A 15537-nucleotide genomic window follows, 5' to 3' on the forward strand; every position below is an offset into this window, starting at 1 on the left:
CATCTCTTATGCAAGGCTTATTTCCATCCGTATGGAAAAAGTCATTTATAATCCCTTTGCATAAGAGTGGATTTAGGTCATCTATTGAAAACTATAGGGGAATAGCAAAGTTGTCTGCAATACCTAAACTTTTTGAAGCAATTATAACAGACAACATAACCTTCCGGATCTCTCCACTAATTTCTTGTCCTCAGCACGGTTTTCGTAAAGGGAAATCTACAATAACTAATTTGCTTGAATTTGTGTCACATGTATCAACGGGCTTTAGGGAGAATAAGAATACTGATGTTATATACACAGATTTTAGCAAAGCCTTTTATAAAGTAAACCATTCAATTCTTTTGAATAAACTTGATCTTCTTGGTTTTCAACCATCACTTTTCTGACATAATCAATGTTCTTTCAGGCGTTCCTCAAGGTAGCCATCTAGGTCCAATTCTGTTCTTGTTATTTATTGATGACATACGAGTATCATCTGTTGTTAAGTCTTCAAAAGTTTCGTTATATGCTGACGACGTAAAACTTTTTAAAACGTATACTTCAAACAGCGAAAGATGTCAGTTGCAAACAGACTTAGACAACCTACTTTCTTGGTGTGATAGAAATGGCATGCCATTGAACCTTAAAGAATGTAAAACGATGTGCTTTTCACGTAGATCTGTAGACCCTACTTCATACGCAATACTAAACTTTAGGTTGGAACAAGTATGTAGATTTGTTGATCTGGGAGTAACTATGGACCCCAAACTCAATTTTAATCTTCACGCATCTTCCACGGTTTTTAAAGCTAAAGGAGTTCTTAGTTTTGTTAAACGTTGGTCTAAAGAATTTAGAGATCCGTTTACCACAAAAATTCTTTTTACATCTCTGGTGAGGCCTATATTAGAGTATGCTTCTGTGGTTTGGAACCCTGGTTACCAAGTCCATTCAGATAAGTTAGAGTCCGTTCAAAAACAATTTTTACTTTTTGCCTTAAAGCATTTGCATTGGGATTCCAGTTTAAATCTTCCCCCTTACACTAACCGCTTAAAACTTATAAATCTCCCTCCAACTCGCTAGTCGTAGGGAGATGCTTGGTATAATATTTCTTGTAAAACTCATAAATGGGTCAGTCTATAGCCCATCTCTCTTATCTGATATTAACGTCCCCGCTCGCTCTACCAGGCAGTTTAGACCCTTACTTTTAAAATTTTCTAGAACAAATTTTGAGTTAAACGAACCTTTCTGCCGTATATGTTATGATTTCAATTCTCATTCCAGCACATTTGATCTAACAGACTCACTTTTTACCATTAAAAAAATTATCTTATCTACTCTCAAGAAGTAACATTTAAAAATTATAAACTTTAATTTCATTCTTAATTTTGGCTGTTGAAATTTTGGTTTCTGTAGCTGAGCAGCTTAAGATCGCAACGCTTAAAACTCTCTTGTCTTTTATGACCCGGCTAATTCCGCTCGTTCGCGGATTGCGCCCCTCGCGTCGGTTGGGCGAGAGGAGGGTAATCGTTGGGTATTATTATTTGCTGCATCACGCGATGCTCACCATGTAGTATAAGCTGGTGAAGATATACTAAAAATAAATGACTAAAACGGGATTTCTCAGGTATAATAAGAGAATGCCGTATGTTGTAACTGAGGCTGAAATTCGCTAATCTTCCATTTGCCTTTATTAATCCCTTAGGGTCCAAGAATAGATTTAGAATGAGAAGAAAATTTTCCTTTTCGAGTGGTCGTCTTTCGAGCAACTTTCTTTTCTCTCGACTGAAATAGCGACTTTGTGTGTATGTGATGAGACTAACTATGGCATGTTGCAAGTCGTAATGCGTTAGTTGTACCCAAGGATCATTTGGTATTTCTTTCATTTTTTGTTTAAGTCTTTGGGTGAATTTGTACATGTAAGTGACTACTCTTAGTGCCATAGTAAATGATGAAAATCGGTGGAGAATATTATCCTCTTCTGAAGTGATATTAAAATTTTAAATTTTCCGGCGGTATTATATTCCGAGCGGGAAACTTTGGCCAGAATTCTTGTGATTCTGTTAGCCATGTGGGACCGTCCCACCAGAGTTTAGTGCTGGTGAGATGCAGTGGCTTGCAACCTTTTGTCCCAAGATCCCCTGGGTTATCTGCACTTCCAACGTGTTGCCATTTTGCTGGGCCAACTAAGTCTATGATGTGAGATATTCGGTTAGATACATAGGACTTCCAGTTATAGGGTGGTTTTTCTAACCATGCTAAAACTATTTCTGAGTCTGACCAAAGATACATTTTATGATCAGTTAATTTCAGAACTATTGTAATTAACTTGCTAACAGGAGAGCACCATTCAGTTCAAGCCGTGGAAGACTGAGTGTCTTCAAAGGTGCAACTTTGGCTTTGGCTACCAAGAGGTGTGAAGATATTTTATTATCGTACTAAGTGCCTACGTATGTAGATTGTTGCGCAATAAGCCTTTTCAGATGCATCACAAAAACCGTGTAATTATTCGTTAAGGTTAATTGTGAAATTTACCCACCGTGGGATTTGAATTTCTGATGTAGTATGTAAGTTGTTAGCAAATTGAACCCAATTTCTTAAACGTACAGGTTTTACCTGTTCATCCCATTCATTGCCATTCTGCGGGGTCGAAAAGTTTTACCACCGAGGAAAGTATTTTGCGTTTGGTTAAGGCGGACATTGCAGATATTGACTCAGTTGCATATGTTATCGCTTTCCATTGAATCTCTAGGGTTTTTGTTGTACTGGCCGTTTCAAATTTAAGAAAATCTGTATCTAATAAGTCTTCCTTTAATGTTCTTTATTATTTCGGGATGATGTGTTGTAATTTTAGGGGGAATCCCGCTCGCTCGCCAAGCACGATTTGGACATCGTGGCGGGGGCAGCTCTCATTGGTACGCTCCAAGCGCTCAAAGAAGTAATCTAGGAGATCCAGGATGTTTAAATTAATTAAGCTTCTCCTTACTTGTGCACACCACCCTACGTGGGAAAAATTGGCACACTCTAATAATACACACCACATGCGATGGCACCACACACAACCCGCTAAAGAAGGGGATCATTGCCCCAACCACATTTGATTGGACAGCTGATTCGATAAAAGGCAAAATCAACATTTGTATCACGTCGTCGGCATCGCTCAGACCTCTTACTGCGGATTTTATTCCGACAGCATTTCTCGATCTTCAAATAATAACCGGCTTTCTGTAATAAAATCGTGTGCACGAAAAATACATGAAGTGCGATACAACTATAAATAAATGCATCAAAAGGTTATAATAACATAAATAGGGTTACCATATCGGTCTCAGTCAAAATCAGTCCCGTGCATGAGAAATGCAAAAAAAATGGGATAAAAGTAAAATATTCTTTCATCGAAACTGACTACTAAATTTTTGTTAATATATATTCATCAATATATATCAACCTTTCAACGTAGTTATGCGAATCTGCTCATTATTCATTAAAGAAACAAATTGCGTAATGACAACATAACCTACGAGTATAAGGGCTATAAAACACAATACTATTTTTTTGCTTACATCAAAAAATTCACGGTGAAGACTTGGAGATTTAAATTAAGCCATAAAATATTAGGCGTAAAAAATTGTCTATTCCGGATTCGAATTCAATTTATGAAATATAATAGTTGGGAACACACCGGTAAATTATATAAGTAAATTCCGTAAATTCGAGTCGAGACATGTGTGTGATATGCTGAAGTCGCATTTCCATGCGATGGTATACATGTATGGCGATATCATATGATCTGCATTCCAAAATGGAACGCAACCATGAATGATATTATGATTCATATAAATGCATCCTATACGTGGCGCGCAAATTCAAAACGACCAAGTAAACTGCTGATGCTCACTTTTTTCACGCACTCGCTAAAAAAAATAATAAGGGAATTTTCACGAAAATCAGGGAATCAGTGCCGACGGTCAAAATCAGGGAATTCCCTGACAAATCAGGGAATATGGTAACCCTATATATATACGACATGGTACGAGAAGGCTGTCACAATTGAAAAATGGACGTGACACTCTCTAACTTGTAGAAAAATTACATATTTGCGGATAAACAGGACCCATTTAAAAAAAATTTCGCTTGGAACATTACCGTGACGCTTCTATATTATAGTTACCATATAACATAACTTTATATTCCATCTGATTTCACCGGTGATACACTGGCGAAACAAACTATAGCTTGTGTCAAGAATATGTAAAATCTGGTCAATACCTATCTTAGTCTCAATATAAATATTTTCGCACTTCTGGTTCAGTTTATACCGCATTTATTGTTCAATTTATAAGAAATCTTAGTATATACTTTTGCCTTAAATGCATTAAATTACGGCGATACTTTTCCTTAATAATAAAATGGTTTGCTAACACCTAAAGGTATTTCCAGTTTTTGATTATTGCATATTTTATTTATTAATTATTTGAATGCATTGTTATTACGTTAATGTAATTAATTTGTATTTGGTTTTACAGTTGTCGTCATGAATAAGGACTTACCAGATATTCTTCAAAAATGGCATGAAGTATCCACTTTACTGAGAAAAAATCAAACTACAACCAATATTCGGTTGAATGAAGTAGAACTTACAACAGAAAAATTACGAATGAATTTTACCAAATATAAAAGTAATCTAGAAAGTCAACAAAATTTTGCCAAAGAAGAGAAAATAGTAGCTGCGTTTGGAGCGAAAATCGAAGCAGCAATAACTGACATGGAAAGTTTTAAGGATTATTATTCTGGAGTAATTAATAAGCAAATAGAAATGAAAACGACCTTAAATGACCTTAGGGTAAGTACAACCGGAACAAGGACTTTGGTTATTAATTAAGAATTGTATTTAAGTGAATTCTGATTCCAACAACTTAACGTTTTATTACTCATTATCCATCTTACTTATGTATATCTCAATTGCTTTTTCCACGACAGTAGTCTAACATTTTGGCAACTAAGAACTTCGTGGTCTAGTTGATTCTGGCAGCAATTGTAAGATATTTTAAATCGAGAAGAACTTTGTCACTTTTGTTACTTATATCAGTGCTTTATGGGTATGCGGTATTGACGCTCGAGGAGAAGTAATGGTGTTTGCTTTTTTGAAGGAAGCGTGTTTGCCTGTTGAAAGTGCGCTTGCGTTCATGTATAAAAATGTTGTGGTTATGTATTCTACTAAAAGTTTGAGTATGGGTTATTAGACAGCCATATTGATTTGTGATGATATTTGGGACGATTGTTGTTTCTGTAGAACAATGTTTGTAGTTTTTACGGGCGACATATTTATGTACATGTTTACGCATATACATAAGTACATTTACATTTACAGCATTTTTTGTGTATGAATGTCATACGCACCGATTTATGTATATACATATGTATATGTATAACAGTGGGCGAGTTACTAATATGTGTCTTATGTTGGTGTAGATTCCGCAATAAATAATGCAAAAAATGGAACTTTCCCTTTATCCTCCCTCTTTTTTATACTTTTGCAACCTGTTGGTACATAATATAATATAATAGTTTTGTTCACCTAACGGTTGTATATATCACCTAAAACTAAGCGAGATAGTTATTGGGTTATATACTTACATATATACATATGATCAGGATGACGAGAAAAGTTTTAATTCGTGTGACTGTCTGCCTGCCCATCCGTCCGTCCTATCTGTAACTTGAGTAAAAATTTAGATATCTGGATTAAACTTGGTATATGGATTTTGAATACAGTAGGGCCCCGCCCTCTAATAAGTTTAATGTACATATCTCCAAAAGAAATACAGCTGCAATAACCAAATTTGTCCAGCAAAAATATTATAAGAACTCCTACCGACAGTGTGAAAATGGATGAAATCATAAGTTAACCCCACCCACTCACCAAAAAACTACTAAAAGCGCAATAAAACAATAACTAAATGCGCATGAGACCTTAAAATTTACTTTCAAAATGGTATAAGAGGGTTTTATGGAACCGATATGAAAATTGGGCGATGGGTGTGGCACCGTCCACTTTTTGGAGAAGCCCCATATCTCTAGACCCGATAGACCGATTTCGGCAAAATGGCATTATTTTCATATTCCTATAACACAGCGCGAATATAGCACACTTTTAAATTCCACTTGATTCTCTCAGTACACAAATCAAGAAGCAATTAATATATTGGATACAACTTTGCACGAATAATGTCTTTAGTGTGTGTCATCTTATGACTAAAAATTATTGAAATCCATTAAAAACTGTTTATGCCGCTTTGTACTGTATATTTAGACTCCAGCACCAGTTGACTTTTGATCGAAAAAGTCGTTCAATGTGTGAAATTTACATATATGTATATAACTGCAATGAAATCTCTGAAAATGGTGTTTCTGTACGTTAAAAATTAAATTAATTGGGATAATACAGCCCTTAGCCGCCAAATACCTAACATAAAGATTAAATAGACGCATATAGCGGCCAATATGTGAGTTATCTCAATGAAAATAGGAGATCGTGTCTTACTCATAACAGTGTACTTTTGTGCCGAAAATTGATAAGCTGGAGGAAAAACTTGAGCTAGCCCCAATATATAACTAATGTCAGGATTTTCGAACATTCGGCTGCCTTTACTCTATATGATTGGTTTTTCAGTATGTGGCATGTTAATAGTATGTGGTATTGTAAAAGATAGATAAAATCGAATCGATACTAGGCTAACTCCCATATACTACATATAATGATTTTCGTTTTTTTAACAAACCTTATGAGTCTGTCAGTATAAGAGTTATATATAGTAAAATTAAATTTCTCGAATTTCGATGCTCTGGTTAACGTTCCACACCTTAAAAAGTAATTCCCTGTCTTTGATTCTTGCAAGTTGCAACAGTATAAAACGTTCGGTTACACCCGAACTTAGCTTCCTTACTTATTATACTTTTTTAAATTCATGTTAACAATTTTTGGGTGGTCTGTCCGATCCGTGTACTGATTCGCTATTGACTCACTCAGTTCTTCACTGCGGCCCTTTTGGTAGGTTTTTAGCGTTTTCATCTCTAACGGCATTTCCCAATCGTGTTTACTTGCAACACATTATTCATGTTCATAGGCTGATCAGACTGTGTAGAAGTTCGGAGGATGGAGTCATGTGTAGAAGTTCACTCAAGTAAGGAAAGTTCTCTTATCGCCATTCACTTGGGAGTGGCCAGAAGCGATTCTTTTACATATGACTGAAGCAGCTCACGACTTCCGGTCTTTGACAAGGTATCTTCTGGGTAGCCAAAGAACATCCATTTGAAGGCGAGTTAAAGTGAAAAGGCGAAACATCCCCTCCACAGGGTTATGCGCTGGGGTTGGCACCCGCCACCTAAAAAACGCTCCCATGAAAAATTTCCAACAGCCTCGGATGAGAGACCCCCTCTTTTGACGACGACCATGGCAAATGAAATAAAGATTTCGATTTGAGAGAATATACCTGGAATGTCCGGTCTCTTAATTGGTAAGGTGGGCAACGGCTGGTTGGTGTCCTCGTAAAAATAGAGGCACATCTCCGCCGTGCAAGAAATGCGGTGGACGGAAAAGACTGAGGCGAGTAGGTCCATGTGGTATTTACTGCAGAGGCCATATAAAGGAGCGCAAGTTTGGTGTGGTATTCGTGGTGGGAGAGTTCGTCGCCGAGCTGCGCTGTTGTTAACTCGGCTATAACTGCGTAAGCGGTTTCTACGCCAGTAAATAAAAAGAATAGGCTGATCAGACTATGCTCACTGCACTAATTCGTGGTGCTTTCGTGACAGGGTTGAGATGGTAATTCGCACATATGCTATTACTGATATGTGATAACATCTCGATTTGAATTTGAATTGTAGTTACTTATGTACATATGTCCATTATATTGTAATATATTAAGATTTATAGAATATTATGATAGTATCTTGTGTACGTAGTATACACATAGTATATATGTATGATATTAAAATATGATATAAATATTATGAAACATAAGGAATATTTTTAAAGAAGCTGTTATTTGAAGGTCACTGTTTAAATGAGATAAGTTAAAACTGGCGTCCTAATAAAACAGCGCAATTCACCGCAGGATGCCACTACAATACAACACCGATATAACACACCACACTCGCACCAACCCAACCAACAAAAGGAATGGACAACGGGGAAGCTGACACAATTCGTCCTAAACGTCAATTCGCTACCAACTTTCGATTACACATTGCGTCGGGTCGACCCATCCCTTCGAGCCTCACAGAAAGGCACTATTGAATTTTAAACAAAGCAAAAATCTAGGAAGGAAAAAATAAAACAGAACAAAAGTGTGGTGACAAAAACAGTGTTAATAAAATAAAAATCATACTCACATACGTACATATATATAACCAAGAGTGCGGTAATAAAAAGTAAACAGTTTCTGACACACTAAATAAATGCTAATATATATATAAGTATACATATTTATATATAGGCGTAAACATAAGTGCTGAGAAAAAGAATACATACATATATTAAAATAATGCAGTGACATACAAACCAAATCCATAAAAACGTAAAAAACAAATTGACAAATTCACATATTATGGTAAAATTCCTAATTATACAAATAAAAGTCATCAACATTTAGTAAAAGTGAGTGTCAATCGAAACAAAAATTAAAACAGTGCTAACAAAGAAGAAGCAACATTCAAACAAAGAGTTCATAAATGCAACAAACCTTGATCGCGAAAATCTTCAGTGAAACTGATACATACTTATGTTTAAATGAGTTAATTAAAGTGGCTAAATGGGTATCAGCCTTCCCCCTTCTGCCCACATCTATATATGCAACATTGGTACTCCACATTCCCCACACTCATCATCATTTTCCTCACATTATACACCACGCTCTAACACAAGCACACAATGACATCACACACCATCATCTACTTTTGCCGAACCAAACTACAAAAGGACAGACAACTCGAAAAAAGTCACTCTGGCGCTACGACATCAGTCCGATCCACACGTTTCCTTTGGCGAACTATTACCTTGCATTTTTAAATTAAAAATAAAATAAAATATTTTGTACCCTATTTTGATGCGAAAGTTTCCCATTTTTTTGCGAACATTTTGTGCAGAAATGGAGCCTTTTTATATTCCTGTTGTGAGAAAAAAAAAAATAAATCATAAACTAGAAAGTGAAAACGGGTCTTTGTTTCTATCTTCAAATTGGTTACCTACACGGTGAGTGCGGAAAAGGTGGCATATAAAATAAAAAAAGGTGGTACATACAACAATACAAAAGACATATGCATGTTAAAAGTTTTAAACAAACCAAAATTCACAAAATCGGGCGCGAAAAAACTAAAGCACTAATAAAACAAACAAAACGAATCAAACGGGTGCGAATATTAAAACAAATATGTATATATACAACAAAACAACAGCACAAGGAGGTAGCCAGCTGGAGCACAGGACGGGGAACAACCAATTAGAAGTCATTAAGGCAACATATGCACATGCATATACGAAGTATCAAGTGAGCGTATTATGTTCATCCTAATTTAATATACAAGTATGCAAATATGCATGACTAGTATTGTATTACAGTATACACATAATTGCACATAATAAGTATTAAATTGAATGCCTAAATAAGTATGCTTACGTTCGTGTATTCCAAAAACAATAAACCTTCCAACAAAATAAATATTTAAGATTTTACTTGCACTAGTGTCCGCCAATACCTCTTATACTTAATCAAGTAATAAGCAGGATTGCTTTAAATTTGTAAGCGAAGGAAAAAATTAAAATAATAACATAAAAAGCAACGCAAAACAAAACAAACTTACATACAAACATATAAGCATCTCTACCTGGTGCAAATATATTTTTTTACAAGCATACATATTTGAACTCATATTAAATTGCTTATTAACATATAAACATAAGTATATATAATAGTGCCTACGGAAAACATCTGGTTTACCGAATCCGTTTTTGCGCTCATTTTCTTCAAAGAGACCACCTTCGAATTTATACCCTACACTGGGTACTATATGTAAAATTTTAAATAATTTTCATAAAGAAGTGATCGTTATATTTCTTAAATAATTGAACAATCCGGTAAAGTAAAGCTTACCGAAAACGTTTATTGAAACGAATAATACAAAAAAAAAGGTGCGTGGAGTCCCTACGCGCGGAAGAAGTTATACTTCTTAGTGATATTCTAAAAAATGCATATCATTTTGTATAAAAGAAAACTAGAAAACTTAAATTCACATTTTATAAATATTATTTTTATAAAGCAAAGTCTAAATGAAGGAATTTTGACTCGGAAAGTAGTTCTATCTCTTCGTTGCGGAAGGGAATATGCAGCGTAACCATCTCTCTTTTGCTCTTTTCGAATTGGGTTGTCATATTATAATTTGTATATCTTATGACATGATGTTTAGTCAATTTTTTGTATTCATTATTGGCGTTGCATTTGTATTGCGCACAAAATTGGGCCAGAGCTAGATCGTTCAATTCCTTCGGTCGTTGCTCGTATTTGTCGAACACATTATCCCTCCAAATGTCTGTGGACTCGTCATTAAGCTCCGTCAATTCTTTACGTGCTTTTTTCAATCTTTGTCGGTCTGGCGGCCACGACGTTGGGATGAATATTATCGATCTAGAGGCTTCTGACATTGGCTTACGAAGTAGCCACCAAGCTGCTTCTTGGCTCGAAATCTTTAGTTCAATAAGTTGACACTCATTTTTCTAGTGATTTCTACCTCTCCAAAATCCGGATATTTTTATGTTATTTCATTAATTTGTCTCTGTAAATTACTGATCCCTCGGTTAGATTTATTAACTTGGCCTACGATGTACGTCGCGCAGGAATATTCGTCTAATATGAACTGCAAATCCATAATCGATTTTAAAACATTAAATAAGAATGGGTTGAATGCATTATGCCATTTTTCCGCTGGTGTTCTTTTCAAAAAAATCCGTGGCCGGTTAATTCCCGCAGAAAGTATTTTATAGTACTGTTCATCCGAAGTTATATTGTTTGCTTTGATAGAAATCATCAATGTCGTTGTAATCGGCTATTTCATATTGATACCTTATTTTCTTGCAATGACTGGCGTAACTGACGAAATTTGAGTCTTCTTTCTTCATAGGGACGAGTATTTGTGTGGATCGAGAAGGCAGGAAAGGTTCTTCAAATCGACATTCTTGTGGCTTGATTGGAGGTCCAGCCGGCATTAACCCATCAACACGCGTTGAAGGCCCAGCAGTTATCAGAGAATTATCGATCGTTGATTCATCAGTAGTTATAGATGCTCCCGCAGAGATTGATGGGACAGCAGACATTGAATCTTTTTTACGCGCTCGGTACTCTCTCTGATATTCCGCAGCTGTTTTTCTCTTCCTCGATTGACTGCCAGCTATCATTTCCAATTTCTCCTTTTCCTGCTCTGCTTTCTTTCGCGGTCGGTATTCACAATAATATTGTGCTGTTTCCCTCCTCTTGAAACACGGGCTGCACTCTTTCCGCTGTAAAATCAATTTAAAATCAAACCATTAAAATTTTTGCCAATCCTATTGATATTAGTTTCAAGAGCACAAGTTTAATGCACAAGGTGCATCTATTACCGACAAATGAAATATTCAAGAGAAACTTGTTATGCGTATTATCACTGTCACTTATTTTATTGTTTGTTTGAATCATTATTCATTGTGTACTAATACTACAAATAGTACGTCAATATTATATATAACACGAATTAATTAGTAAATAAACACTGTCTACAGAAATGATCCTGTGAAGTCTTAACTTTTCAACGGCCAACGCAGAGTATTTCAACCAAAAGTCACACAAAATAGTTGAGAATTCGTAGAAATGAAACAGAAAGGAAAGAAAAATAATGCGCAATCATACAAACATACGTATGCGTACTGTACTTATTATATATATATATATATACCGTACTTATGCAGTCAGCCTTATCATATATATAAAAATGAATCGCAAAATGTGTTGGTAAGCGCGAAACTCAAGAACGCCTGGACCAATTTTGCCAATTCTTTTTTCTTTTTCCCATACAAACGAATGAATGTTTGTTTATTAGTAACGAATGACGATGAACGAGGGAACGACTGAACCAATCTTAATAAATTTTTAGAGAATGTTCTGTATGAATCGGGGAAGGTTTAGAAATACAAAAATGATGTGCTTTTCGTGAGGAAAAGTCGGAAAATTGGATTATTTCAAAAAGTTGGTTTTTTCCATACAATTTTTTTTTTTAATTTTTTTGTTTTGTTTTTCAATTATTTGAATCGTTCAAATTTGACGTTTTCTTCAACAATTTTTTAAAATTATTCAGTGAAAATGTTATGTGTGTTGCACACAAAATGATCAATTACTGATTGAAATGTGTTACGATGTCACGAAGAAGTCGCGCTAATATCGGTCGGCGTTCTTTTTGGCATCGACAAATATTAGCTGCCCAAAGCACATGACCGAGCACTCCTAGGATGCGATGACATACGTGCGGTATTATGGATCGCGGTAAATCAGCAAGCGATCGTCACGATGTCACAGCAAGACTTTTCAAGCAACAGCTTCGATGGACTTTATCCTGAAGTAACGTACATATATATGGTGCTGTTAGATACTAGATGTACTCTGTTGAGTAGCAAAAGAAAGGTTTGCCGAACGCATACATTCTTCTTTGGATTGTGGATGGTGGATAGTGATTACACCAGATCAAATTGATGAAATCATTCAATCATGCGGAAATTCCTGATGCAAAGAAAGATCCAGTATTATACGAAGTGATAAAAACCAATAAAGTTCATGGACCTTGCGGACACACAATCCAATGATGGATAGAGCGGATAGGCGTTGCACACCAGATGACAATGGCAGAACATTCAGCATTAAATTTGGAAGAGTGAATATCAAAGTTGACAACACATGGATTGTACTATATTCACCATTATTGTCTAATTCACATTCAAAACTCATGTCAATATTGAGTATTGCAGTTTGGTGTAATCGATAAAATACGTTAGTAAATACGTCACCAAAGGAAGCAACATGGCGGTTATTGGTCTTGAAGGATGCGGTCGATACGTGAGCTGCTATAAAACGCTTTGTAGGATATTTAATTTTGCAATTCATGAACGTTTTCCGACTGTTGTGCGTCTCGCTGTTATGTAATTTGGAGAATGGCCAAAGAGTGTATTTCAAGCCAGAGAATACAGTGCAGCCAGTGGAAACACCGCCAGTAACAAAATTAACATTTACGAGTCTTTGCTCAACTTTCGTCAGTGATCCGTTTGCGAGAACATTGCTCTATTCGGAAATGCCTTGATTTTAGACTTGGAATGTATCGTCGAAGAAATGGTTACGCAGAAAGCAAGGCCAACCAGTAGATCCAATTTAATTTACACAATCTACCCGACGACAACACGACGATTGTTTCTACCTTCGGTTGCTATTGATAAATGTACGTGGTTCAACTTAATTTGAGTCATTGCGTACTGTGAATGATAAGGTATGTGCAACTTTTTGAGAAGCAAGCCAGCAATTACAATTGCTGGAAAATGATAACCACTGGAATGCAAATGAAGTTCGCACACTTTTGGCGATAGTCGTTTCGACATATCAGCTTTCCAATCCGCGTCTATTATGGGATACGAACGAAAATGACATTGTCGAAAACATTTTACATGGTCTTCGCTAAAAATTGGAAAGGGATCACTTCCGGTTGATACTTTCGGTGGTTTGATATCAATTCCATCTGCCGTTTATCGATTCACATTGACATTGGCCAAATTATCGTAACTACGATTCCTTGAGTGCACGTGCAATGATAGCTTCCAAAAATACCGATGGTGATGACTTAAACTGGAAGATTCAAAGTCAAATTCTGGGAGACTTGCGCTCATACAAATCGATCGATGTCTTGACAATGAAGACGACGCCGTGAATTATCCAATGGAAATTCTAAATTCTTTGGAGAGGCTTTGTATACCGTCGCATCATTTGCGTCTCAAAGTTGGATCTGTCATTATTATGTTTCCCAATCTTCATGCATCGAAACTATGTAATGGAACCTGACTGATTGTTACGCACCTATCGAATACAAGGGGCAGAATGCTTGATTCTACGAATTCCTGTGAGTTCTATTGATTTCCGTTTCAGTTGAAACGGATTCCGTTTCCAGTAAAAATTGCATTTGAGATGACAATCATCAGGATACTAGGATAGTCGCTAAAAATGTGTGGCATAAATTTGGAACTGCTATGTTTTTCACACGGCCAGAAATACGTGGCGTACTCACGAGTTGGAAAACTATCTTCTCTGTACATTTACGTACCGGAACAGAAACCAAAAAATGTTCTTTATCAAGCTGTGTTACATTCAAAAAAAAAAAACAGAAATGATAAATTTAACTTTCTTTTCATTTCAAAACACATAATTTCACGCAGGAAAACGGCTGCGGCGTCAGCTAGTTATATATGATTATTTGTATAAAACCTTGGAATTTATTCATTAAAATCACCACTCAGAAGTCGTTTTATCCGTTGTAACCGAGCGATCATCGAAGAATATACCACAAGACAAAATTAGAAATGAAGTTCATAAACCTCACGCTGTCAGATAAAACGATATACCTCCTCATTGCGGGTACTAATAGTTTCGACAGGAATAAAGGGATGTTCAACTTATTCCAGTGTGAGAGCGCTTCAAAATTTGAGTTTTTTATAACATTTTCCATTATGGCCAGATTGAACAAAATAATAATTTTTGGGCATTTATCAACCCAATACCTAACATTTAGTACGAATAAAAATTACTATATAGTGGTTATTTTTAATATATGTAGAAACTATTTAAATCCTTTTAAAGTATATTAGAACAACTGACTTTTGACCTTTCAATACCCAATAAAAGAATTTCAGCTTGTCAGCTCTCAATCATTAAATGTTTTTAAACCTCCTGAACTCGATCAACTGTCAAAGTTTAGGTGGTTTTGACGTTTAGCACTTCCAGTGAGAGAGGGTTTAAACATCTCTTTATCTCTGCTTTCGATTTGCAAAGAAAGTAAATGAAAGACTACAGAAATGATCTTATGAAGTATAGTCTTAACTTTTCAACAGCCAAGGCAGAGTATTTCAACCAAAAGTCACACAAAATAGTTGAAAATTCGCAGAAATGAAACAGAAACAAAAGAAAAATAATGCACAAGTATACAAACATACGTATGCGCACACATGTGAATATGTCACCAACCAAAAATTGAAACATTGTTCTACAAAAACAACTATAGCATAAGCATGGCAACATTGTGTTGCTGGTAGAAAATCCGAGCTGTGCCGAAAGAAACAAACAAACGATCGCCGATTGTCACCGCTTCCCTTGCTGCTCGAACATCTTCGCCGACAAGGTAGCGCAAATATGTAAGCGTTAAACAACTATCGCAACCTTTTCCGAACTCGAATAAGAAGTATAATCCGTTGCCTTGGCTTCTTCAAGGATTTCGATACCAAATTTAGAA

General features: G+C 35.9%; 1 protein-coding gene and 1 non-coding gene across 3 annotated transcripts in view; one reads left to right on the forward strand and one right to left on the reverse strand.

Moving 5' to 3' along the window:
- Nucleotides 1-15537, forward strand: part of LOC105222398 (uncharacterized) — a 113511-nt gene that overhangs the window by 13888 nt on the left and 84086 nt on the right. For both annotated transcript variants that reach the window (XM_049451372.1, XM_049451371.1), the window contains exon 3: nt 4503-4819. In XM_049451372.1, coding sequence (XP_049307329.1) covers nt 4503-4819 — 317 coding nt within the window. The remainder of the gene's footprint in view (nt 1-4502; nt 4820-15537) is intronic.
- LOC125777999 (small nucleolar RNA U3) lies at nt 14540-14756 on the reverse strand. The gene has a single exon (XR_007422468.1). It is a non-coding gene; the product is annotated as a small nucleolar RNA U3 (small nucleolar RNA).

This window comes from Bactrocera dorsalis, chromosome 3 (assembly GCF_023373825.1).
Source record: "Bactrocera dorsalis isolate Fly_Bdor chromosome 3, ASM2337382v1, whole genome shotgun sequence".
Classification (NCBI taxonomy): Eukaryota; Metazoa; Arthropoda; class Insecta; order Diptera; family Tephritidae; genus Bactrocera; species Bactrocera dorsalis.